Raw genomic sequence first — 26,899 nt, 5'->3', positions numbered from 1 at the left:
AGGGTTTTGTCAACAAATACTTGGACAAATGCTTCTCCAGAAGTGTAACTATCACGACTCCACTGGCTCTTTTAATGTGATTACAGTTACAAAGAGCCAGTTGTGTCTGTGCCTCATTATCAAACCCACTTTGGTTGATTGTCTTTGTCAAAGAATGCATACCCAGCACATTTTCTACAATGTACTTGTTTGTGAAATAACTTGCATGTGTTTGCAATACAGTGCATAAACAGGTTCTCTTGGCTGTCTTGTTTTTACTGGTAAAACGTAGTAGTTGTAATATTTTACTTTTTTATATGTTTTTTGCACGCCTCTCACTTGACCTTTCGCCTAAAGCGGACATTACCATCTTACATCCAGCGTGTTTTAATCTATGATATTGATTGCAGTGCTTGTGCATGCCAGGTAGTCTAGGAACTAGAACCAATAAATTGTTAAACACTTAGATTGCTTCATTTGTTACTATGTGTTGGTACTGGGTTAACAACAGTACTGCTTGCTGTCAGAATTAGGCAGCTCAATTTGACCATAGGCAGCATCAGAGAAGAAACGGGTAAAGTTTGGCAACTATCGAGTCGAGGCTAGGAAAGTTTTATTTAGCCATTTTTAATAAGGCTGTTTGTGCCCTCTAGAGAGAGCTTGTGGATCAAAGGGCATGATCTATGCTATGGATGAGTTCACTCTGGGTCCAGCAGAGAAAGTAGGCCTCACTGACAGCAAAACATAACCAGAGAGTGAAGGATGCCCTATCCAGCAGCATGTTGCCCTCACACACCGAAGGCTCCATTAGAATAAAGGCAGATGAAACAAAGAATAGCTGAAAGCACAGATTTAGTGATTCATTATCCACTCTCTCTGATAGATGGGCAAGAGTAGTGAACAGAGTGTGCATAAGTGTAGGGGTGTAAGTACACATGTGTGAATGTTGCTTAATGTGCAAATGCACATATGTTAGTTGTATTTGAAGTAAACATCCATACAGACAAAAAAAAACATACAGACACGTACAGGATACACATGAAACACACGTGTCCATGTTTTGAGTGCATTAGCAAGTTCCCTCCAGTGCATCAACCACATCAACTAAAAGCAGCCAGGCAGATGGCAGCAATGAGAGAAGTGCAGATATAATTCAATAGTGAACCTTTCTAACCTTTACCTGTGGGCGTGAGCACCAGTCATTGATTTACGCTGTGCTTGACAGTACACTACACACCACCTGAGGAGGGTGAGAGGAGGGTGGAGGAAGAGAAATGGATGTGTTTGGTGAAAAACACAAAAGGATAATATGAGTGGGAGGGAGTCTCTACTGTATGTTGGTGATGGTAGTGTGTGACATTTGAGGGAACTTTACACAGATGGACATTGGGAATTATTCTGGATTTGTCTAGTTTCCACAAATATTGTCTCCCTTGCCCCCATGTAGCTGGGTATCAGCAGACAGACAGAAATTCTCACAGCACGTTGAGTGTGATACCACTAGTGTAGTCTACAGTAGGCTGCCATTGATTACAAAGCACCTTCAGGTCTGAGACCTGTGTCTACGTACTTTCAGATAATTATCCCGTAAACCTGACACACAATAAAACAGTGGTTATCTCAGGATAAGCACATTCAGTACTCATGTTGTGTGGTGGCTACTGACTGAGCAGTGATCCTGTGAAGGCACTATTTGTTAAAGAAAGGAAGTCTGGAGGGAAGATATGCCCACAGCCCGACTCTGTTTAGCCAGATGTGATTGCCGGCCCAGTGACACTGAGACAAAATAGTATTTGTTTTGTGACAATCTTGGACATTCTTACTGTTTGACTCAGTCAGATTTATGGTGTCCCAACTGGTCCAACTGATGGCCTGTCTCTCAAAGTCTCTCTTTGTCTGGCTGGAAACGCTGCTCTGTCGCTGCTGTTTTATAAGTTGGCTGTTGATATTTTCTTCTTACTGTTCACTTGGAGAAAAAAAGGATCTTGGATGAGCATAGTGATGGATGATATTTATGTGAGGGAAAATGAATGAGCAGCCAGGCATTTACACTGTAAATGCACACTGAAGAAATACGTTTCCACCACGACCATAGAGAATAAAAAAGAGTTTTAGTGCAACAATATGAATTCAACCAATTACCCCAAAAAACATTTTTGTTAGCAGTATCTGAAGTTTGGACCCATAATCAATCCCTTTTAGGATTGCTTTATGTACTACCAATATTGTTTAATTATGTACTCCCTGTGGAGCTGCCTGTGTTTGGCAAGACATACATCCTCTGTCACAAACATGGATAGTAAAGCAATAAAAGTTTGCATGTGTTTATCCCTTGTTGACAGACCTCACAGTGAAAACAGCTGAGTACAAGAAAAAGAGTTTAATACTTGATGTAAGGGCAAAACAAGTGTCTTTTTGATTACATAATAAGAAAAGGCTATTTATGCTTTTTACACATTTTTGCATATTCATTTGTGGATCCATTAATATTCTTTGTAAAATGTATTTTTACACAAAAATCAATTTTGCAAGCATACTGTATACAGTAATAAGAGAGAGAAGGCAAACAACTTGAAAACATCAGAAAAACCCATCCTGACCAATTTGAAGCATTAAGATGAATAATCCACTGTTTAGAAAGCAAGCAAAGGTCAATTTTCATGGTCCTTGCTCAGTAAGCATACAGGAGAGCATATCGAGTCAATTCAGCTGCACTGCACAGTCAAGGGGGAAGGACATGCAATTTCGGTCCTTTTTTGCATTAGTCGGCTATGTTGGACCAAGTGCTGCTATAAAAACATTTTCCAGTTTCCACTCAGGAGGCAGATGGTTTTGTCTTTTTAAATTGTAATATTTTAATGATAAATGTGCACTTGAATAGACATTTTGAAAGAAGTATATTGATGTTTGTCCAGAAATACTCAGGTGTGTGATCTGAAATGATAGAGTAAAAACCATTTAAAAAAAACACAATAATATGAATAGTGATTGTACTGTACTGTAGTTTAACCGTTTATTGCTACTTTAAGGTCCTCTGGCACATTGTCATCAGCTCATTGGTGTTTTTAACCCATTTTTCTCTTCACTGTCTATTACCAGAAGCATATTCTGAGCTGTGATCAACTTTTGGTTGCATAGGGACATAAAAAGACACAAAAAAAATCTATAAAAAACTGAAAATGATTAACGTAGCAGTGCCTGATGATTGGGGGTTCTCTGGAAAATGGAGTTCCTCTCATGTATATGGTGAATATTTCGAGCACTTGGGAAAGCTGAGATGGGGCACACATTTGTGTGTGAGATGTAGAATAGAGAACACAGTGGATGTGTTTGGATCCATGTCACAAGTCGTTGTCAGTCTAAGAGACAGGCCAGCGCTCAGAGGCTTACTCGATTTAAGGTGGCACGGGGGCCAGTATGGCAGCCAGAATTAGGAAAAATGGGCTGTGTTTTTGTCATGTTAAACCAGGCAAAATAATCTAATTGTGTGGGGGAGAGCGAATGGCATACCTTCTTTGTTTAAGGGCCTTCTGCAGTCACTTTGCAGGATCCATTGTGCATTGACCACAATAGCATTAGTTTGCGCTCTTGTTCTGGGCTCTTCTTTTCTCTGGCTCTCTGCAGTCAGCTCCTGTCCGTTCCACTCTGTCTCCACGCTTCACTTCCACGCTCCACCAGTGCTCAGGAAGGGACTTCGAATCATGCCCCCCATCATGATTACCTCAACCTTGCTCTCCTCCTATCCTGTATTATCCCACCATCACCATCCTCAATCCTTTCGGTCCTGCTTTCTTATCCACACTATTACAAAGATACAGATAGAGAAGGAAAGACAACTTTTTGCTTTGTCTGTAGTCCACTTTTGCTCTGGGAAGAGAATCTTAATATTTTTATACTCTTGTTATCAGTTTTAAAAGAGCCAATCATTTAATGAGAAAATATTAAAATTGATAGTCCATGAGTTCACAGTCTGGCCATGAGGTCTTGCAAATGTGCAAAGAATGATTTGTAGTCATGAAAACAATTATTTTCTTACAAAATAAAATAATAATGAAACAGTTATCCTTACATACAAAACAGCTGCAAAATTGACTGATAATTGAATAGACCTTTACAGCGTTGTGACACTGAAAATGACTTTCAATGGGCCACCATTGGAGTACTTATAATGATTTCTCTCAAGTGTGAGTTTTTCCTTTTTATTTTTTTATCTAAAGATAGGGGCTGTCTTTAAATTAGTGCTTGAGCCATACTACAAAGAAGAGCACTTACCTTTCATGGTGTCTTCTCAGAGCAAGCCAGGGCAATTCCTATGTTGCTTGGTGACCAAGCCTGCCGCTTACAGTGGATTATAATGCACAAGAAGCAAAAAATACATTTTATGGCCATGGTATGATGTAAAAAGTGGATGGAAGATATTTCTAAATGTGTGTGTCTTGAAGAATATGGTATAATCAACAGCAGGTGAGTAAACGAGGCTTCTCTGTATTAGGACCTAACTTACAGTCTTTCCCTATCTCCAGCAAATCCATGTGCAAATTGTACGACAATTGACCTCAGTATATTTAGTGCACTGTTAATGGCCCTCCGCCTTGTGAAGGTGTAATCATGCGTAATTAAAACCAGGCCCAAGTTACTAACCTAGGAGCAATCTTGTGTGCATTAAAGTGTCCTTTTTTTGTTACAAAGGTCATTCATAACTTGGTCGCGTTGTTGATGTACAGTGAGAGATATTGATTGATTAATGCATTAAGTGCTCACAATCCATTAGGTTCTGTGAAAATGACTGGAGGGAAGACTTGCTCTTTATCTCGCTGTGTATTTTCACCTCTCCCTGTTGTTCAAAGGGCATCATTTTTTGCTGCCAAAGTTTAAGGGACAAAAGCCCGAATATCTGCCAAGTAATGCATTCAAAAGAACATTGCTTCTCATAAGTGTCAGTTCAATTACTCTGAAAATCTTGACAATGAATTGCTCTTACATTAGCCTGCTGCTCATCCTGACCCAAAAATAATATGTTGTTCATAGTCACCTGCTGTAAAACAAGCATATTTCAGCATCTGAAAGTAAGGTTTACTGTCCTGTGTATTACAAAGAAAGTGAGATGTTTGTTTTTAACATACGGTAGCTTCACAAAAATGATGCCATCTGCCACTTCTCTTTGCTATCACAGTGACTACTGAAGGAGTAGCAATAGATCATAAGTCAGATTCAGTGACGATGAGTATTATTTATAACGTTTTGAGCTGATTTTGTCAATCTGTTGACTAAATTAGAGTAGATAAAGATGTTTTTTTCCCAGACTTTGTATACCATCTCAGGATCGTTTCCAGAACCAATGAGAGCAAGGGCCACGGGGTTACTGCCTTACTACTTAGTGACAAGAAATAAGAGACCTTTATCGCCTGGGACCTAAACAGGGAAGCATGTGAAAGGGGCCTGGGAGTCAGTCATTACCTTAGAAACATGGGCTGCATTAGAGATTCATAACAGTGTGCCATCTCTGCACCTTTCATCTCTACCAGGGCCAGCTCCATTAGGATCTTTTATCTTTGTGCTGATGGCTGCTCTTGATAATGGGGCTGCCGAGAAATCCCAAAAAGTAAAGACTCACCTTTGACACTATTGGCCCTCCCTTTCCTCAAGTAGAGTAGTATATCAGAGTACACTAGAAGACATATACACTCTTATGTGCAGGCTTAAAACCGGATTTGCTAGATTCCTTTTTTTTAATTTTTATATTCTCCTCAAGAAGTTGATATCCATTACTGAAGTTTAGTTTGTGGTTTCACTACACAAAGCTGTTGCTGTCCGTCTCTTGTCCCACTACCTTCGACACTGCAGTCTGATCAAGGTGTTAATGATGCAGACAAAAATATATAATTTGTGTATGCATGCTATCAATCAGTGTGTCTCTGATTCTCCACATTACTGGTAACATTATGTAAGGTTCAGGTTAAGTCAAATATTGGCATTCTTCATGCTGATGCCCCCATTAAAATGCATTAACATCCCATGCAAAAGCCTCATTGAAAACTTTGTTTTTGGCCAGACAAACACAACTGCATAATAGTACAGTAATTCATGCAAGCCAATGTTTTTTAAATGTTGCAGTAATTATGAGAAATATTCGTACCTTTTCCCTACATTGTCGCAGCAGAGCAAATCTCATTTCCAAGGCAAAGCGGAGAATGAACACACTGAATAATCATTGTGTTTAATGCTCTGGTCATAATCCCAGGTTTCATGATGGTTTTCTAATGATTTTCTAATGATGTTAAATATTAGTAGAGAGTACAGCCATAATTTGAACACAGCAGTGGTTTTCCAATGCTCTATCAGCACACCCGATTGCAACTACAATGAATATTGCACTGGGAATGAGATTTAAGAGCCATCCCTTTTGGTGTTTTATTTTGCCGTCTCCCCATCTGCCATAAATCCTCATTGCTGTGTGCTTGAAGCCTCCGCTGCTTGCCTGCCTTCCCCAGGTGGGAATACAATTAGGTGCAGGGGCCATTTCATTCAGTGCCACTGTCTGTCCACCGCAGTCATTCGTAAAAAACGCTGGCGCTGTCCCAGTAGAGAAAACAGTGGACTCTTGGGAAATATAAAAAAAAAACAAGGAAAGAAGAGGGAGAGACACAGACAGAAGAAAATAGTGGGGCGATAAGCACAAAGACAGGAAAAATCTCCAGAATTGCTGTCAGAGGAGATACAAGCTTGGCCTCTGATGAGTGACAATTTTTGAGCAAAATATTTATTGGAGACAAAGGCTTTGTCTCCTTCCTGTGCCTTTTCAATGAATTACACCTCTCCACCCCCTACCCCCAGCTTTTTAATTAAATGGCTGCAGCTCCATCTCTCTATCCGTAGCTCCCCATTACAGAGGCTAGATAAGGGATTGCTATCTGTAGCATGTTAAGAAAGGCTGCTGGGCAGCCAAGCCTCATGAAATTTGTCACAAGATCTCATTTTCCTCATTGCCAGACGTGATGCTTATAATTGATGTGGAGGCAGCAGTAATTTATTGGCCGTCTGCAATTATCATCCCCTTCTAGCACGGGGATGTGACTGCAATTTATAAGTGTGTGCGTGTTGTTGGTGTGTCTGGGGTTGGGGGTGTGACATTGTATCGTATAAATTAATGCAAAAACATGTTTCTCCTTATCACATGGTAAGTGTGTATGTGTGTGTTTGCCACTTAAGAATGCAAATTAATGACAAGCTCCATATCATAAACAATATGGGGTCTGTAATGTTCAGCTGATGTGTGGAGGCTGTCAGTGCGCCAGCTGGACTTTCACACACAGCCGGGGGGTGGAAGGGCAACCAGAAGCCTGGGAGGTGTGGGGGGGGGGGGTCAGAGGGGGCGGGCCAGAGGGGTAGAGGGGGCTGGGTGCAACCCTTTGTCCACAGCTCCTCCTTATGTCTTTAGGGTTTGTTTTCACATAGTAAAAACAATGATAATGGGGGTAGGTTGTTAATATTGTGGCCATCTGAATAATAAGACTTAATACAGTCAGCCACTTACTGGTGTCCTTAAAAAAAAAAGTTATTTCTCTTCGAAACTTTTCACTGGCATATTCAGAAAAGGAAATGTTCATGGCATCCAGAGACCATTTGCCCAGTGATACTAGTGACAAAGTGAACTGAAGTAATAGTGGGTAATAGAAATCTTTGCACTGTGTAATACACACCTGAAATGACACCTCCTTAAATTAGTAGTATATGAATTTTCTCTGTGCTTTTCCTACCATGAGTCAAAAATAATACATTTTCACATTGCCAAAATGAGCCGCAAAGACACTGCATTAATAAAATCTGCATTCATTAACATAAGAACATCATTAGTGGCATCAAGGCAGCACTTCAGCTAAAAAAATGAGGTAATTCATGGCTTCTCTGTACTGTATTGGTTAATGTGAACTCACCAGGCTGTGGACAATGTGCTACAGCCAGCGTTGTCCACACATTAGTAATGATGGCTAGGGTTTTCTTTGGTGTGGGTCTATCCATTTGATTTTATACACAATGCATTTTATTATAGAGTGACAATAGAAAATACTTAATTCTCTAAGTAATACACTAAAGTATTTTTTGTATTATTTGCTAGACAAATATATATATTAGCAATTGTGAAATAAAGATAATTCAGATATTTTCTGTTCACAGACAGCATCACCATTTTAGCTAGACACACACACACACACACACACACACACACACACACACACACACACACACACACACACACAATATTAATGTAATTGAGAGAAAGATCTCATGTTCTGTGCCACGTCTTTGCAGTGTTTTGCACTCTTTTATATGCTCAGTTTTGTAGACGGATAGCAGGTTTAGTGGTGCACAGATTTCCCTGTTGCACAGCGGTGAGCTCCATGGTCAGAGTGGATTGCTGTCATGTTATGGTGGGGAAGAGAGTGAGGAAGATGAGGGCTGTCACCAGCCGCCACTCTGAGCATGCTCCCTTTGTCTGGGGAAATGGAACCTGTTTGTTTTGTCTACCTGCACGCCTGTTGTGTGCCGTTGCCAAATTAGACTTTCAAATCAAGAAGCCAGTGGGAGACCAAGACTCTAGTTTTCTCCTTCCCTTTAATAATCATCCCTGTTTACTCTTCAGGGAGTCATCTTTATATATATTTTTTTTCTTAAATGCACCCTCTAAGCAGTGAGAGTGTCTTTAATAAAGCAAGCAGGCAGAGCGCCATTCCAACATGTGAATTGCACAGGAGAGAATTGAGAGATGGAAGCAATAGAGGAACACCGGAGGAGGGGGGAGTGGGGGCTGCTGCCGCTGCACCCTTCATGCTATTATCTTTATGGCATAGCAAAACATGCTTCAGGCAATCAGCATGAAATTGTTAATTGCTCAGCCCACTTGTGCGTTGCTCAGGGGACAGGGGCCTTCAGGAGGTCCCGCATTGAGCGGGTAAGGGTTGTCCGACTAACTGCCTGCACGTCTGGTCTCTCACACGACACATAACGCTGTCCAACAAACATGTTGTCTCTTCTCACTCTCAGTGACCTTCACAGAATTGCAGTGGCAGTCACCAGAGGCATGTTCCACATAGTGTATTTAAAAAGAAATTGTAGCTGCACTGGAATATGTATATTGTGGCTTTAATGTGTAAACCAAGGGTCTTGTGTGTGCAGTCATGACCGTCTTGCCCATCTAAAATGTATTTATTTCTCCCAAAGATTATATGTAAAGACAATTTAGAGACAGAAAAATCCTCTCTAGCCTGTTTGTACACTACATGTAGCGTTATCTGCAGTATTTTCCCGATGGATTCAGGTGCACTGTAATTGTATGTCGGCCTATGTCAGGTTATTGTTTTCTCTGTTCTCTGAAATGTAATGTGTGATGCCTTTTGGTCAGGGAGCCACAGATGTAATGAAGTGAGATAGCAGTCAGAAGTGAGTTAAACCCAAACCCTATGCAAAAAAACAAGCTTTTTTTTAATAGATTGACTCAAGAGGCATAACCTCTTTATCCTGGGGATGTTCATCACAGAGGGCAGTATTGGATCCAACATTATTCCAAGAAAACGAATGCAGCTCCTACCTGTTCCATGTACTTCTCTCACCTCCTAAGAAGTGGCTCCAGGTGGCTCAGAGGAGGATATGTAAGACATCTTTTCAAAACGAACACCACCCCTCCCGTTACAAGCTCAGTCAGAACATAATGCCCCTCCTTCTTGGCTATCAGTTTTGTTCCTGTTGGAAGAGAGGGAGAAAGAGCAAGGTTACACAGGGCGTCATATTAATGGGGCCTGTCATGCGCGTTGATCGTCTTAGGCGTGGAGGAGGCTGAGCGTTCAAAAGGTGTTGTCTTCAAATAGGATTTCTGCAAGTGAGACATCCTCGTTGGGTGATATCCCCCTCAGAGCAGCCACTTTCTTATAGAATGATCTGTTATTAAGCAAATGAAGTGCTGCGGGCCCAACGGTAAATCCCTCCACTTTGTCATGGTGTGCTCTAAGTTATCACACCCTGCTCCCTCAGTCATTCCTGATGTTCTACCCATTTCACCATGTTATACCAGGGCACACCAGCCTTGTATTCGAAGTCAGTCGCCCCTTTGGAGTACGTGTGATACAAGAAGGATTCCAAGTTGTAATCAGTGACTCTTTAAAAGAAAAGAAAAAAGGAAGTTTTAAACTAAGCAGGCTTTTTTCTCCTGGGTAAAGTTAAAGGCACAATGTGTGATACAAATGTAAATTAAAGGGTAGGCCCCCTACTAAATATTAAATCTAGGGATTCTTTTATGACTTTAAGATTATATTACTAAAATACTAAATTACACTACAAAACAACTAAATCTAAGTCTGTAATGTTTTTAGATGCATTAAATTGGTTTCATACTGTAATTACTTGAGAGCCAATTAGTTATATCTCTTAATATAACTGTAACTTTTCAAAAAGAAAAGGATAAAGTTACAGCATGTGTGTCAGATCAGTTGACCATTCTTTCTCCCAGTAGTGGATAGCGTGTAAATTGCACCTCCTGTGTGTCATTTCAGGTCCTATAATCCCTTGGACTACTCTTATTAGTGGCCAATCAGAAATGTATTGCCCCGACACCCTAACAGCAGCTCAATCAGTCTACTTTGCAACGATCTCAGTTTAAGGAACAATTAGGAAATCTCTTAATGAACTTTGGTTTGACGTGGGCCTTTTGTCCTGGCCGCCCAGATGCAAGATAAAGGAGAAAAAAGGGGCGATTGGAAGGGGGCGGGGTGGACAGGGGGAATGGCAACTGCTAGACAGGAATTGATTGCATTAATTGATATGCCAATATGTAAGCTTGTTACATCCACCATTGCTTAGGATGATGGCTAACAGGTCCTGCTGATCAATGGAACCAATAAAGGTTTCATCCATTAATGAGCAATGTGGTAATTAATGTTATCCCTAAACCAATTACCTCAGGCAGTGCAACTACAGGAAAGAGGAGCAAATAGTCCAACCAGGTTATCTCTGTTATGCTCTTAGCAATTTTCTCATGCTGCCTTCTTAACTGCTCTGTGAGTTAACATGGCTGTAAGGCTGCACTCTCGCCATGTCTATTCACAGCCCATAGAAAAAGATTATTGTGAAGTGATTACACAGGTTATCAAGCAAATTGAAATTGAATTGTGTATCTATATGACTCAAAATAATGTGTTGCCTCTGCCTTGAAGTTACAGAACCAGCTACAGTTGTCAAAGCTTCATATTCTAACCTAATCCAATTCCTTGTTTTTGCAAGGATTGTTTTTTCATTCTCTCAGTCTCCTAAATATTCATGTTGTCTTCTCTAAAGGTTGTTTTATGCTTCTGCGTCAACTCCACGCCGTAGCTACGCCGTCGCTCCTACGACGTCGTGACCCTTTCGGAGTTCTGCGTCGGGGTTGAACATGTTTCTTTGCATCGCGGTGCATTTCACTGCCAGAATGCTAGGGGGTGCGTGGTTTCCGGAGGGTCAATCGCAAAACTCTGCCATTTCAAACGAAAGAGAGAGAGCCAGTTTATGTTATGTTAGCAAGCAAACTTTAGCACAACTGCCCACAAAGTACTGCTTACTGGCGAAGTGCTAATTTCAAAATATTACTGACATATAGACACTTTACAAACGGATAACCCCGTCATTGTAACCAAATATGTCTGAGTTTATTTGCAAAGCTTATGTCAGTGAACTAGCATGTTGCTACTCCCCACAGTAGGCTGCTTGAAACACCAACTATCAACACACAGGACGAATTGACCAATCACAGTCCTTGCGGTCTGCGTTGCCTCGACGCAAAGTTACAGACTTTTGGAGGTGCACGTCGAGCTACGGCGGGGGGCTCGGAGAGGGGTTTGCGTCGACGCAGAGGGGTCTGCGGGGGTATGCCGTCGATTAGACGCAGAAGCATAAAACAGCCTTAAGTCTATCTGTATTGCAGACTCAGATGTACAGAGTTAGAGCGAAGTTTCACATGTCCCCCACTATTCACGCAACAAAACAATTAACCTATAGTACAGATGACTGTAATATAACAAACATGTTTGTTGGCCAATAACTCCAGAACCATGTAATTATTACACCTCTAATTATACATGTTATGTGCAGTGCAGCTTGTGGTGAAGAATGTCTGTAGTGCGTGTCCATAGCCACAAAAGCCTGATTGTCTTGACAGTTGCAACAAAGAGCGAGCCAGAGAGACAGAGTAACAAACCACAGCTCCCTCTGATACCCACACTGTCTGTACATGAATAATAGCAGGCTTATAAATCAATACTAGTGTTTCAATGTTTTAGAGTAAGAATTGTCTTACCTGGAATTCATTACCTCATTCATTGCTCAACATTTCCATTCATCTCATCTTCATATGGTGTAATAAAAACAGGGTTTTCTGCATTTTAGTGCATGGTTATTGTGTAGGAACAAAGAAGAAGGTATCGTGTGACAGTTTGTGCAATACTGTAAGTCTGACTTTGGAAGCAATAGAGTGTTAAGTAAATGACAGTCCTGCTGCTTGCTGGGCCCTACCCTCCATTCCGTCCTCTGGCCATTTACAGTAAATGCTTTTAACTCATTGAGCATTACATGACGGCAGTTGGTTTCAATTAATTATGGAAGCTTGTCTGAAAAATGAGTTTGTTTAGCTGTGTACAGCCCAAGCATAACTTAAATGTGTTAATTCCGTTGTATATTTAATAAGTATCACCTAAAATGCATTCATATATTTATCACTTATTTCTGACCTTGTAGGGGAGAGCTGTGATGAATACGTAAAAACAATTAAGGTATTGGGAAATTTAGGAAGATTTGAATACTTTAAGTAATCCTACATTAAGAGACTTAACAAATTACGAAACAGAACTAAGTGTTAGATGATGACTTATTAGTTGGTACAAGCCCTTAAGACCAAAATGCAGTTCATGTAATGGGTGTTGCAGAAGTGCAGAAAGGCCCATCTGTCTCTTAGCCTATTATCCGAAGCCTTAATCGGGACTTACAGCAGGGCAGGCTAAATAAACAGTAAGTAAGTTGTCTTGGGTAGAGGAACGTCAATGCCTGCAACTTGCTCAACCCTTTGGTCTGAATAGTTCTGTATTGACCCCTCAGGACCCCCCGAGAATTCCCTAATTGAAAATTAATATTGAATCAATGCTGCGGGCCATTTGCATATTGATTATAAACATCCAGGAAGGCACCAAGTATGTCTTGGATCAATAGGGCCCTTCTGCAGCAGGCCAAGTGCACTACATCACATGGCAGCTGCCTGCTCCTGAGGTTAATGACTGCTGCTTGTTAAGGAGCTCTTGTCAGGTAGAATCCAGCCGCAGGGTCTTTCTGCCAAAACTGGCAGCAGGTGAACTGTGGAGGGTGGAAACGGAGGTACAGATAGAGAGGCAGACGGGGAAATATAGGAGTTGGGCAAACCCTTATGTTTTAAGCGACATAGATTCCAAGTTTGTCTGTAGGTGCGTTAGCGACTTGTAAGCATCATTGTTGCACTTCATCAACCTGAGTTTATACCCACTGTTTGTACTCTGTTATTGTATATTATAGCATTGAACCCTGACCCTTCCGTAGCACAGACCATAAAATACTACAACCACGTGGGTTTGTACTGTATATGTGTGTGTAAAAAAAGAAGAAGGGAGGCTGATCAAAGATAACACCTACCATTTCAGCCCCTGGAAGGAGAGAAAACAATATTAGGTAGATCAAAAAGGCACTTTTTAATTTGAAATGAATCTTTCACAGCATTACAAGACAAAGGAGACCAAGAATCCTCTACTTTAAGGGACTGATTAAGATTCAACGCATACATTCCTCTCCCAAACTCCCCATAATAGTTTCCACATGTTGAAGAGATGTGGAGGCAGGAGAGATGGGATGGCAGTGGAGACAATGGAGTGAAAAGGTTAGATGCAGACAGAGGAAGATGAAGAAAGAGAGCTCCATCAAACCACCTTCACTGGTAACCTGAGCATAGAATCCAGTAGAAACCTGTCTGGCTGGTTTAGAGGCAATGTTGAAACCTGGTAAACTAATGGGGCTCTCTAAAACTGGATGATTCTCTGAATCCACAGGAGACAGCAGACCTGGTGTGAAGCACATGTGAGCGCAGCTTATGCTCCAGTCTATGAAAGGCAAGGTCTTGAATTAATGCCTCTGCGCAGACTGTGTCCATTCACCCCCTCGCCACCGCCCCCACCCCAACGCACACCCTGCACTGGGAGCTAGGGGCTGGGAGCGGAGAATGGAGTGCTGGGCACAGAGAACCAGGCTGCATCTGATTGCTTCATTACAGGCCCTTTCATTGACTTGGTTGCACTGAACTGATGAACTGAGGCAGTGGACAAGGGCACATAATAGGAAGAAATGAATTCTTATCACAGCCTTCTCAGGAGGCCACTGGTCCTGGCTGGAGCCAAGAAGACATGGCTGAATGGAGAGGAGGGGGCTGTATCTGGGCCCATTCATGAGCCAGAAGCAGGATCTAGACTGAGTACATGATGAAGCTTTAGGATGTTGGATCAGTACACAGGGGAGGAACCATGAATCCACAGAGAGCCATATTATTGTAGGCAGCTTGTTTTAATGATTAGTTTGGTGATTAGTGTTTGCTTTCTCCTGGTAACTGACACCCATGGCATAACATTTTTTTCAATTATTTATTCCAACAGTCCTCCAGAGGCAGACTTCTGCTAGTTAGAGTCCCTGCTTTAGGCCCCATAGCAGCACCCAAGCACCAACCGCTGAGATAATGAATTAATGTTGTACCTTACTGGGCTCTCACCCCTAACTTGCCAACCTCTGGCTAATGAGTGAGAACAGTCTTCTGCAGCAAGGACAATAACGGCACCCATTATAAAAAAAACAAAAACAACAGCAACACTGACAACCACAGACATGCATACAATAGAAATGCGAGATGTGGTATAGCACAGCACCAATTTAGCAGCAGGCTTGGTCTCCATAGGGCAGGGGTTGTTAATCCCTGACCATGCCTTAGAGAGGCAAGGGACTCCACAACTCTGACCAACCTGCTTATTTCCATGCCTACATGCACAGTCAGCACTAAACCGGCGAGGAGGTGGTTGGAAAACCCTACGTTTTACAATTGCTTCAGATGTGATCGTTAGACCATTAACATAATGTTTTCTGTAAAAATAAGAAGTTACCTTAAATTATGTGATGTTGTGTCATCATAATGTTCCACAAATGTGCATACATTAAAAACGTATTTGGTGGAGTCTGCTGATAGGCCGATCAGGTACCACACCTACCTGCCAGTGCGCGCTCTCCCCTCTGCCTCCCTGCTGCCATTAAATCTCCCCCCTCCCCCTCTCCTGCTCATACCTGTTCACTTGGCACAAAATGGATGCTGCAAAGCCATTTAATTGGCCTCCACTTCAGAATCCAAGGGCATTTGAAATGTCTCTAATAATATCTTTTCCCCGACAGAGCTGTTCTTGACAGTGTTTGGGAAGAATGTACTTGTGTTGTGAACAGTTGTCTTGCAGCTAGTGGACATCAAACAGTCTTGGTCCTCATCCTATGATCTGTTGGCCTCAGTGATTGCTACTGGGGTTCTTTGGGGTTTCTTTTTCTTTTTAGCATGGGGTAAATGTTACAAGAACAGTATCAAAGATACTAGTCATTTTGGTCATTTCAGAATAGCGGCCCATGTTTTTGCCACATCATCAGTTCCATTTTTTTCCTTGCCATTTTTTTCTTTTTCTTTGTTGCCTGTCTCTTTTTCTCTCTCTCCTGTGGCTGAGCCAAAGATAACTGAGTAGCAGTGTTTGACTGTAATCACTCCAAGTCTCTTTCTCTGGAGAGCAGCACAGCGGGCAGCGCGGTTCCACCCCTCTAGGAGCTTTCAGCCCACTTTCACAGTATTATGACATGTTCATGAAGAATCAGACAAAGCCAAGTTTGCTTACATACATGTAATTCACAGGCACATGCCTTTTAAACTGTATATCATAATCTTATTTGGATATATCCATCTTCTAATAATTAAACTGTGGTTAGAAAGAGATGCATTTTGACTTACTTTGAGAGGGTATGCTCAACTGAACCATTATTTGAATAAACTTTACAGCAACAAAAAAGGAGCCGTCATGCAGGGGGTGCTCTGTCAAGTGTCATAGGCATTTTTGAATCTCAGGTAAAATTGAAAGCCTAAAGCAATTTGGAATACTGATTAGGCTCAGATTAATACAGGCTGGATATACCACTGAGATTAGAAGGATAACTAGTTTAAATGATGGTTGAATTGGTCCATTGCATCCCATCATCTGGCTCCAAGTCTATTTTGTAATTAAGGCTGTAAGGTGTGTGCATAATCAAATAAATAAATAATGCTGCCAGAATTATGTGATAATAAATTAATACATTACAAGAAGTGAATAAAGGAGCTGCTAATTGCTTGAGATGAGTCTTTTTCATTAGCCTTTTGAAAGGAAACTTCATTATATGGATCACAAGCCATCCTGCCAGACAAAATCTAGTCTTAAAAGTATGCAAATAAGAATAAAGTATTATGTTAGGGAAACCACAAGAGTCATAATACTGCATTTAAATGGACATCTGGATTTGATTTTGTTATCCAGTTTTGATATAGTTCGAACCTCTCTTCACTCCAATAAGTGAGAAACAGAAGTCAAAGGAAAAAGACAACAACACTGGTGGCTCATAACCCAGAGAAAGAGATATAAAATACATCACTCTTTTGAGTTTTGACGTTTCAACATAACCTCACTCAAATATTGACACATCTGCCTTGGTAATCACATATACATACTATCACAGGGTTAATGAACTAGCAAGAAAGGTGACCTATGCTTGTACTTTTCTTGCTAACAAACTAAAAATAATATTAAGTATTTGACATACTTACATACACATCGCAGTATTGATATTCAGTTTTGTTCGCTTTCTCCATATCTATTGTAGCAAGCAAAACATAAAGTTGGTTAAATGCATCTCCAATAACTGCTCTGCAAAGTTGGTTGATTATTTTGTACATAATTACAGTGGAAAACAACCAGCCTATTAAGCCTTTAATGGCAGTAATACAGAAAGCAATTACCATTACTTTGCTGCTCACATTGAAAATAAAGATTTCTCTGAATTGAAAGGATCCTCTGACTACTGCTAAGGCTAATTGTGTCGGGTCTTGTACAGACATCTGGTTGTACATCATTTGTATGGGCTAAATGCTGATCAGTTAGGAAGGCCTTTACAAGATGTGTCCTAAGTGTGTGTTTTTGGGACTGCTCTGCTGCCAGGGAGTCTGATAGCTCTTGAATTATTTATCTATCAGGCTGCTGGACGGTAGTCACGGCGACCTAGGCCCCGTAGTGGTTGTCTGGCGACATCTCCCTCCAACAGTAGCCATTAGCAGAAAGGGGGTAGGGGTGCTAATGAGCAGGGTGCAATGTGCATGGGACCAGAGTTTTCTAACCCTCCAACCCATTCTCACAGGCCCTCCACACTGAATAAAGATGCACGAAAGATTTACAAAGATCGGAGTGCAGAACTTTTTAATTAGGGAAAAAACGAGTTGAGAAAAGGATTGAAAGAGAAAGATAGAAACAACCACCAGTTTTCCTATTAAGGAGAAATGTCAAGCGCAGTGGTGAAGCAATAGTCTGTGTGCATCCCTTTGTTGTCCTCCCTGACATTGAAGGCTAATTTTTCATGGTTATTTGAACTGGAAAATGAAAGAGAGGTTTGCGATTATTTCCTATAAATGACAACACAATCGCATTACGCTTCAGTACAAACACAGAGAGGATATTGCCTTTTCATATTTCATGTGAAAGTAATGGATGGGCTATGCAAAGAGGAACAGAAAGAAAGACAAATGGTGAAAGAAAGCTCCCTGTGTTTGATTTGTATTAGAAACTGAATTGATAGAGGTAGAAAGAGTTTTTTTTTTCAATAAGTGTTAGCACCCTCATGGATGTTTTAAAGTGCCTGTGCAGTGTAATCATTGGATTTCTTTAGCAATTAGCTATGAGCAACCAGCCGGGGTGGTTGTTAGAAGAAAAGTTGCCCTGTGTATCCATTGCAGTCTCTATCAGAAAAATATATATCCATAGCAAGGTCCCCACACACACTGTCTCCAGGTATACGGCTGTATGAAGTACAGTAATAAATAAAAATAATCGTAATAAATAAAAGAGATAAAACACAAGCCCACCATCCTCCACCTTTCCTCTCAACTATCCTGAAACATCTGAACTTAGCAGGCTGTTAAACTTTTGAGAGCAAACACACATCAATGATACCCTATATTTTGAATAAAATTGATTAGCAAAATTGGTATTCATAACCTTGGCAGATTCTGTTTTATCTGGGCGTACGCTTTCATAAACAAACAGCCGGTTATGCCCTGGGCTGTGGATGGAGACAGGGAGGCAGGATGACCATCGAAGAGAATGGCAAACCAGCCCGCTCTGGAGGGGCATGCTGAGAAATGTGTTTGTTTACTTTAAATTTACGAAAGACCGTCAGGAAAGCCTCTGCCGGCAGGACTCATTTAAATAGGACCCATGTGGGAGCTGTGAGCCGGACTCCTAACACGCGCCGAGGTAGGCGCTACATACATCCAACCATGACAACATTGATTTTCTTAGCTAATACCTCCACAGAACAGTCCACAGGCAGATGGATGCACTACAAAGATATGCAAATGGTGCATTCAATAAATCGACAGGCAGAGATATTTTTCAGACAGTCCACTGTACTGGTCTGCAGTGCTTTAAAGAAGATATAAACAGATAAGTACCTGTTAATGGACACACACGTACATGAGTGCGCACGCTCAGACAAACATACAAGCACCTGGCAGTACCTGGGAAAACTCGAAATCGATAATATAATTTCATGTTAAGCAGAACCGTTTCAGAGAGGCATTTCTATTCAGCATTAGTTTTTATTATGAAAGTGCTGTTTTAATGTGGCATACTATATTTTACATTTTCAAGGTTTTCTTTAAGAAAGTGTTTTGCACTATATCTTGTGTATAATAACAAAACAAACTGTGGGTATAGTCATATTCAGTGCGCTTATTAGTCAGATATGAAACAAAAGCTGCTGGGTGTATGTCATATATAATAGATGTGTGCTGTCTTGTTAAGCCCAGCAGGCTGTATGTGGCTGTGTCTCTGTGGAGATAGGCTCTGAAGCTCGCTGTACCTGGTAATTAAAGAGAGTTTGTGGCAAAAGCCAAACATCAGGAGAGATGAGCTTTGAACAAAAGAGCTGTGACAGTTTCAGGTTATGTGATTTTTGTGTCCCTCTTTTGCCAAATGAAAAATCAATAAATTTTCCGGGTTATACATATTCAGAGTGTCCACCGTGCTTCCGCCCTGATGGAGAGAGGGGCGGGGGACTGTGGGCTAGAGTGGGGGGAGTCGCCTGTTCGCCTGTCATAACTGTACCATCGCATTTTCCAACCCACTGGTGAATATTTCAGAGTTGATGTGATTGCCCTTCATGACAGCAGTGATGCTTTTTCTTTTTTACTTTTTTTTCAGACACCCCTTCAGCCACCCCCACACTCTATCAACCCACTCTAATTCTGCTTGGCCCCTTTGAATAACTTCAAATAGGTGAAGGCGAATAGTGTGAGTTGGAGGAAAAAGAAAAAGATGCATTAATAAAAGGAGGTTGATTTAAGAGGATGCAGCAGTGGAAGACGACAAGCATAAATGCATGGTGGGGGGTGACAGAGATGCAGAATGACTCTTTGTGCAGGACAATGTCCCTCAGGCAGAGTAGATGGAAGAGCACTGTCCAGTGATGTTTTTGCCCCCTATTCAGGCTTTTAGCCCACCATCCTAGCAGGCAAAAGTACAGCCTGCATCTTCCATTATGGACATAATGTTTTTAGCGAACGGTCATCATCTTGGACATTCAAGGAAGTCACGTGTGTGTGTGTGTGTGTGTGTGTGTGTGTGTGTGTGTGTCTGTGTGTCAGCTGGGACAGAAGAGTGAGCAATCCCTGAATGCTCCCTTCCTGTGTAGCCACATTAACCTAGATCCTCATCTCCTTTATCACTCAAGTAAAACACAAAGGGAAGAACTAGAGCGGCACTCACTTTATCCACTTTATTTGCAATGTATCTAAACATGCCATTATCACGAGAAGTATTTCTAATTAGTATCATTTCCCATGAGATATCACATTGGGGAACATATTTAATACATTACATGGTGATCAGTAACAGGTCCCAACTTACTGAGTATCAAGAGCACAAAAAGGAGTCAAATTAGCCACATTTAGTGTTTAATTATTTTATTTTTTTCTGTTAAAGAACATATGACTTCTATGTCTGACTCCTTGTGACCTGAATGCGCTGAGAGTCCTTTAAAATGGGCAGTGACTTTGAAAGGCAAGGCGGGATCAAATTAAGTGTTGTGTGGAAGACGTTTGAGGCTGGTTTGATGAGCAGGCACCACCGGGAGAGTGGTGGAGGAGGGGAAGCCGCAATATTGTTCTAAGGCAGTGTGAGCTATCACTGCTGTTTGTGATTAACTTGCCGTTTAAAGTTTTTTAGTTACTAGCTGCCCTAACCTCGTACCCCTCCTCCATCTCCTGCACCTCCTCCTCCTCTGCTACCCTCCTCCTTTCCCACTCCTGCCCTCAGCCCCATGGAGACACAAAGTATTCATTCACATTTAGATCCTGAGGTCACAGCAGGGCCAGCAGGGAGAGGCCAGCGAGTCCCCCCATAGACAGGTCAGGAATCTAACACGTAACTCCGACCAGCAGTGCTGAGGTAGCTTACTCTTCTTTCCTTTGAAAATGTGAGAGTGTGAGAGGGAGTAAGTAAAGAAGAGTACAGAGATGGAAACACTTTCATTTTGTGTATGTGTGACAGGTCTTGTGTTTGTGTTTATTTTACTACATTTATTTTATGTGCAATTATGTGTACTTTACTACGCTTTCATTGGTTTAAATATTACTGTTTGCATTTAGAATGTATCTCATGTTTGTCATAGTTGAAGTTCATATAAATGAATATGAAATAAGGTTGATCCACATACATACCAGTATGTTATTTAAAAAGCATTTGTTTGCGCATCATAACATGTCCACATTTTAACTCAGCTTTATGCCTTGTAGTGCAGTGGCCAGAGCAGATACTGATAATACCATGTTGTGGTTTATTGGGTGTTCTTAAGCAAAAGCCCCTCTTGTCTCTGGCTAGATTGTGGGCATGTTTTGCTCCTTTGTGGTTTTATGAGAGGTAGCTTGTGAGGACGCACAGAAGTTGTGTGTGTGTGTGTGTGTGTGTGTGTGTGTGTGTGTGTGTGTGTGTGTGTGTGTGTGTGTGTGTGTGTGTGTGTGTGTGTGTGTGTGTGTGTGTGTGTGTGTGTGTGTGTGTGTCGGAGGGTTTGAGGGGTGGTGGTGGTGTTTTCCTGTGTGTCGTGCTTTCAAAGGGGGGTCTTGCGTATGGTGGCGCAGAGGTGCTGATATGAGGAGCGGACAATGCATGAAAGCCCTCAGCATGGGTCCTGTGTCTCATTGTCCCATGGTACCCTCCTGTCACTTTCATTTTGCGCCCTCCAGTCCAGAGTCAGGCCAACTTTGATATAAGGAAGGGGTGCAAGGGATGATGGGGGAGCAAGAGGGGGATTTTTAAAAGAAAAAGTAGGGGAGAAAGATAGAGTCTGTGAAGTGTGAAATAAGATTGCTTTTTATCCGACAGTGCAGCGTTAAAGAAAAGGAAGCTGTCCGGCCCTGGATAAAGCAGGGGGGGAAGCACACCACTCTGATTTACAGTGCGGTCCTGTGACATCTGGTTAAAATGATAACAACAGCCTCAATAATCATAATGAGAGTAATGAGAGCTTAGACACACAGCTCCACGCAAGAGCCCAGAGAGAAGCAGAGCTCAACCCTACTCGAGAGCCGGGGAGAGGGAGAAGCTCAGCTCAGCCCCCGCGCTGGTTCTCCAGGACTTTCAAAAGCCAAGAGAGACAGACAAGACAGTGTTGTTGACTGAGATACTGTATATGCAACAAAAAAGAGCAGCCTGTCACTGCTGTTTGAGGAAGACTGGAGCCATTCTCAGGTAGGACTGGAATTCTGTACTTTAAGAAAGGCAGTTATCATCATAGCAGTGTATTCTGCTGAGGCCGAGGATGGAGGAGGAGCCTGACCTAGTGAAAGATATCTAGAGTGACTATTATTACTTGCTGCTGCTCTTCTCTACAGTCTGGGAAGGAATACTGGAAAGTGCAGTGGTTACCATCAATTATTTATTAGGCCGTTTGTGCTTGTCAGTCTGATTAGCATTAGTGTAATCACTGCTCTTCAGGGGAAAGGAAGGCTGCTCTCTCTCATCTGAAGGTAATCTTGCTGTTTTCAGTGTCTCATCTTTACCGGACACCTCTTGCATAGCATCTGCTTTTGTCATCTCCACATATTTCTTCCCTTTCCCCCTCTCCCGTGTGTTTCTGTCTGTTGCTGCTCGCCCCCCACATCCCCCCTCTCCCCACACCTCATTAATGTGTGTGAGCAAGTTGATCTCTCCTAGCTTGTATAGAGTGACACCTATGGGCCTGAGTACGCCTCTGCACTCACTAGAAAACACAAGAGGGGAAGGCTGCTAAGCGCGCGTGTGTGTGTGTGTGTGTGTGTGTGTGTGTGTGTGTGTGTGTGTGTGTGTGTGTGTGTGTGTGTGTGTGTGTGTGTGTGTGTGTGTGTGGTGCGTGCGCGCGCATGTGTGCGCGTGCGTGTGTCTGTCTGCGAGATGCTGGAACCGAGAGCCCATGGTCTGTCCCCACTGAGTAACTGGCAGAGCAATGCTGATACGTATATGCTCAGAACAGATGAGTGTAATCTATGTGTCGGCAATGGGCTTATTCAGCTTGCATGATTAGATTAATGGAACTGTTTCATATCATTGTATTAGGATGGTTAATGAAGACAATTAATTAGAAGACAACCTTCAGGCTATTGTCCTTAACATCTCTCAGATTTGGGTTAGAAATGGCCTGCTGCCATAGCTTTGAGTGTTTCTCATCTATTTAAATCTATGGCTACAGTTTTAGTGTTTCTTCCATTTGCATCCTACTCTTAGGCCACTCATGACCTTTCATTAATTATGGTCGGCCTGGCTTTAATCATTCTGTAATACCGTTGGAGATGAGATGAGGAATAGGCAAAGCCATTTGCCACTTAAAGATGTAACGCTGCTCCTGGAATTAAATGTCTGAATTTATGCATAAATTATGGACAGTGTTGTGTGTGCCAAAAGTGTCATATACACGTAGATTAAACTTCTAAATAAAGATGTATTGAAAACATGAGGAAGAAAAAATATCAGTGCGCATGTTAGCATGTACAGTATGTGTGCAAGAAGTTGGGGGTGGGTACAGAGAAGCTGAATAGCATTAGAATGTTGGCTGTCTATCACAGTAATGTTTAACAAAGTGTGTATCAATGTGTAGGTGGGGAATTAGTCTCACTACAAGTGTCACATAGCTAAGAAATGACACCTTGCCCCATTTTTAAAGGTGAAGAAATTTACCTGGGGATTATTTTGTAATCTGAGCACCTATGCAGCTGTACAGTATCCTAATTCTCACAGAGTTGTGGATATGTATGCAGGCAGGAGTAAAATGGGATTGTGGGACTCTGTAGGAGATCTCTGGTTTTCTGGGAATGTTTAAGATCCGCCTCACCAGCACAGGATGGGCTGCACTGGATGGAGTTCATGGGTTGCCTTGGAAACATAATAGAGACATGGTTAAAAATAAAAGAATAAAATGTATTCATGTGTGTGGGATCCACGGAACACTTACATATGGTTTTTTTTACGAGGAGTCATTCATCCATTTTAAATAACTTTATTTAAACGCGGGATCAATGGATCACAGGATCAGATTTTACCAATAATGTGTAACAACACAATCCATGCGCCAATCACTCTGCTGTGTGCTACAGCATTTCTATCAGCAAGCAGGAAATGGAAGATATTGCTCCTGTCTTGCCAGTAATACAAAGTTGTTTTCCATTGACTTTGATTTTTTTTTTTTAACTGAATAACCTCATATGTATAAAGGTGCATAAGACAATATGAGTTTGTAGCCATAGTGTGTATGCAGTCAACCTTTAACAAGCAAGGCAGTTTTACATGTGCCTTTAAAAAATAGTTAAACATGTTTTAGATGTTTTCTTTCACATACACAGCAGAGAATGAAATGTCTCAAATAAAAACAAACAATAATTTCCTTTAATGTATTTTTCTTTTACAAACATTGCTTATTTTATAAGGCATCTCTATATACTCTTGTAAAAGAAAAAATCTTTCTGAATATTCTATCTATAAGTAAGACTTGTCATCAGACTTGTTGAGGACCACAATGGAAATTTGAGGACCACAATGGAAATAAGTCTTGGACTTTTTGAGGACCACAATGGAAATAAGTCTTGGACTTTATTTTGTTTTTATCCTCGATTGTATTTGATGTCCTTTTATCATGTGTAAAGGGACTGTGAAAATAGCCATGTGGTTCAGAGATGTACGAGTGTTCAAAGTGTATCTGTGATCATTTCACATACCAGAGTTTGAGAACATGATGTCAATTCTATATACAGTGTTTGCAATGTTTCACAACTGACAGGATAAACAGTGAGTGTTGGGAATAATGTAACGTCATAAAAGTGGTTTTGGCTGTGGGTAGTCATGTGGTGAGCTAAGATTGGATGTGTGATGACTGCAGGGCTGAATACTTGAACAGGATATTTCAGTAGCTGTTGTAGCATTGTCAATATATCAATAGCTCATAGAGTAGAGACCTGAGCATGAAAGCATTTTCAAAAGAGCATTTAAGTACATTTGCTGAGAATTAGCTGACGTGTGTAATAACTGATAGGGCCTATTGACTGCGGCCTAGTTTACTGTTGTCAAATCAATGCCATTGCATGCAAGTCCCACTACTTTTAAACAAACTTAACAGGCAAAGGGGATGTTCAGGGGACACTGGAGGGAAATAAACAAGATTGATGCCCTTTTTATTATCTGTTTTTGCTATCTTTTCCTCTGTGTGTTACTTACAAATGGCGTTATCGGATATCCATTGTTTGACTTTGATGCTCCTAAATGGCCTGATATATTGAGCTGAGGCTTTTAAGGTGGTTACAGGGGAATTCTGCATTTGACTTGGCATAAAAATAAAATGAATTGTGGCTCTGAAAGTTTAAAATATTTATGATATATATATTTTTTGCAATAGTAGGATAGAAGAAGTGAATTGATGCTTGTATTGGTAAGTAACCTAGCAGACTGCAGCAGGGGATAGTTATGTTTTTGTTCATGTGTGAGAAAGAGAATGGGGGCTTGGTTTCTAAGGTTTGTCTTTAGTCTTCCATTTTTCCATCTGCTCATTTGAGGCCACATGTGTCCTTTCTTTCCGCAGTTTTATGTCCACATTAAACAGAGGAAACCATATTAGTGTCACGGTCTTGAATACATGGAGAAATATAATACAAATTAGCTCTCAATACAATATACAATAAAAAATATAATAATACTATAAGAACAACAATAATAATTATAATAATAATATATTTGCCTATAATTTTCCCCCTCTGATTTTATAATTCTGGTCAAAACAAATTTCACAGTGATGATCAGACAGCACAGGACAGAAAGCAGATTCTGCCCTCTTTGTCTGCTAGCCTTGCAACTGTGTGTCAGCATATGTAATTGTTGCAAGCTCCTATAGAAAAAACGCTGCCGTCCCTTTAAGTGCTTCCACCAATTCTGATGGCGTGGTAATTTACATATCCCATCCTCCCTCCCCCTTCAGGAGAGCTGAGTGAGGATGTGGAGGCTGCTAGTGAGACCACCGCAGACCAGGAGGACCAAACCAAAGACAGAGAAAGTGGGGGGGAGAAGGAGCTCACCAAAGGGACAGGTAAGGCCAATATTTACACCACACACATTTAGGGAATACTACTCACAGGAAACATGTGGCCCTAAACCCGAATGGTGCTAAACAACAGGCCTTTTGTCTTAATTAAAGTAAACCTATTTAAACAAAATATTGAGAGCCTTTTTAAGCATTAAACACTCTATCTAAAAAAAACTCCCTTAATACAATTCTTGTTTTCAAAGGGTGCACTTTCATGCTGCAGGTTTCCAGGCATTAAATCCCATCAGTTACCATTAGGATAAACTATCAATTCCGGTAATATATGTTCAGGTGACATGTGACCCATGTTTTGTCTTTGCATAATAGGTGATGTGAATGTGAAGAGAGGGGCCTGTATGCGTAATCCCAGCTGAGCCATGTGTGTACACACGTGTGATAGCAATATCCCTTCTCAACTTTGCTGCACACACACACAGGCACACAGACAACACTTACCTGTGTTTAATGTTATCAGATCAGGATGGTTTTATCTGTGGGCTTCTTTATTGACAGGTGTATCATAAGAAGGGGGTTGGGCTCATGGTGAGGGGAGGAGCTTAAGGCCAAAACAATCTCTGGTCATGGGTCCTACAAAAGCATTTCAGGTTCTAATCTTACAAATGGTTCAGGATGCATGTGTGGATTTTTTTCTCTGTTTGTTGGGCCAATTATGTCAATCACTACACCACATAGTAAAATACAAATTTTAAACTTTGATTAATGTTTGAGTTTTGGTATGATTGGGGTCGGTCTGAAAGGCCCTATATTGTTTTGACAGAAGGACGGTTGACAATGAAAGATGACAGCACTGATGATTTTAGAAGTACACAATCAGTTGAGGTTCTATAACAGTTGTGGTTCTATTGTTAGTTGTACTATAACTAGAAGAAGTGCTTAAGCAAGAACAATGTTTGGACTAGTATTAAAAGGTGCTAATTTAATAACACTGTATGGAGCCAGTGGTAAAAATGTT

At 41.2% G+C, this 26,899-nt stretch overlaps 1 protein-coding gene across 6 annotated transcripts in view; it reads left to right on the top strand.

The window, feature by feature from the left end:
• The window catches only part of zfhx3 (zinc finger homeobox 3), a 210,335-nt gene that overhangs the window by 155,836 nt on the left and 27,600 nt on the right, over nucleotides 1–26,899 (top strand). For 4 of the 6 annotated variants that reach the window (XM_039794348.1, XM_039794350.1, XM_039794347.1 and 1 more), the window contains one exon: nucleotides 25,822–25,929. The exons of the other annotated variants lie outside the window; for them this stretch is intronic. In XM_039794348.1, coding sequence (XP_039650282.1) covers nucleotides 25,822–25,929 — 108 coding nt within the window. The remainder of the gene's footprint in view (nucleotides 1–25,821; nucleotides 25,930–26,899) is intronic. 6 annotated transcript variants of the gene reach the window in all.

Source organism: Perca fluviatilis, chromosome 3 (assembly GCF_010015445.1).
Source record: "Perca fluviatilis chromosome 3, GENO_Pfluv_1.0, whole genome shotgun sequence".
Taxonomy (NCBI): Eukaryota; Metazoa; Chordata; class Actinopteri; order Perciformes; family Percidae; genus Perca; species Perca fluviatilis.
The sequence above is the reverse complement of the archived record's forward strand: the minus strand, read 5'-3'. Positions and strand labels throughout refer to the sequence as shown.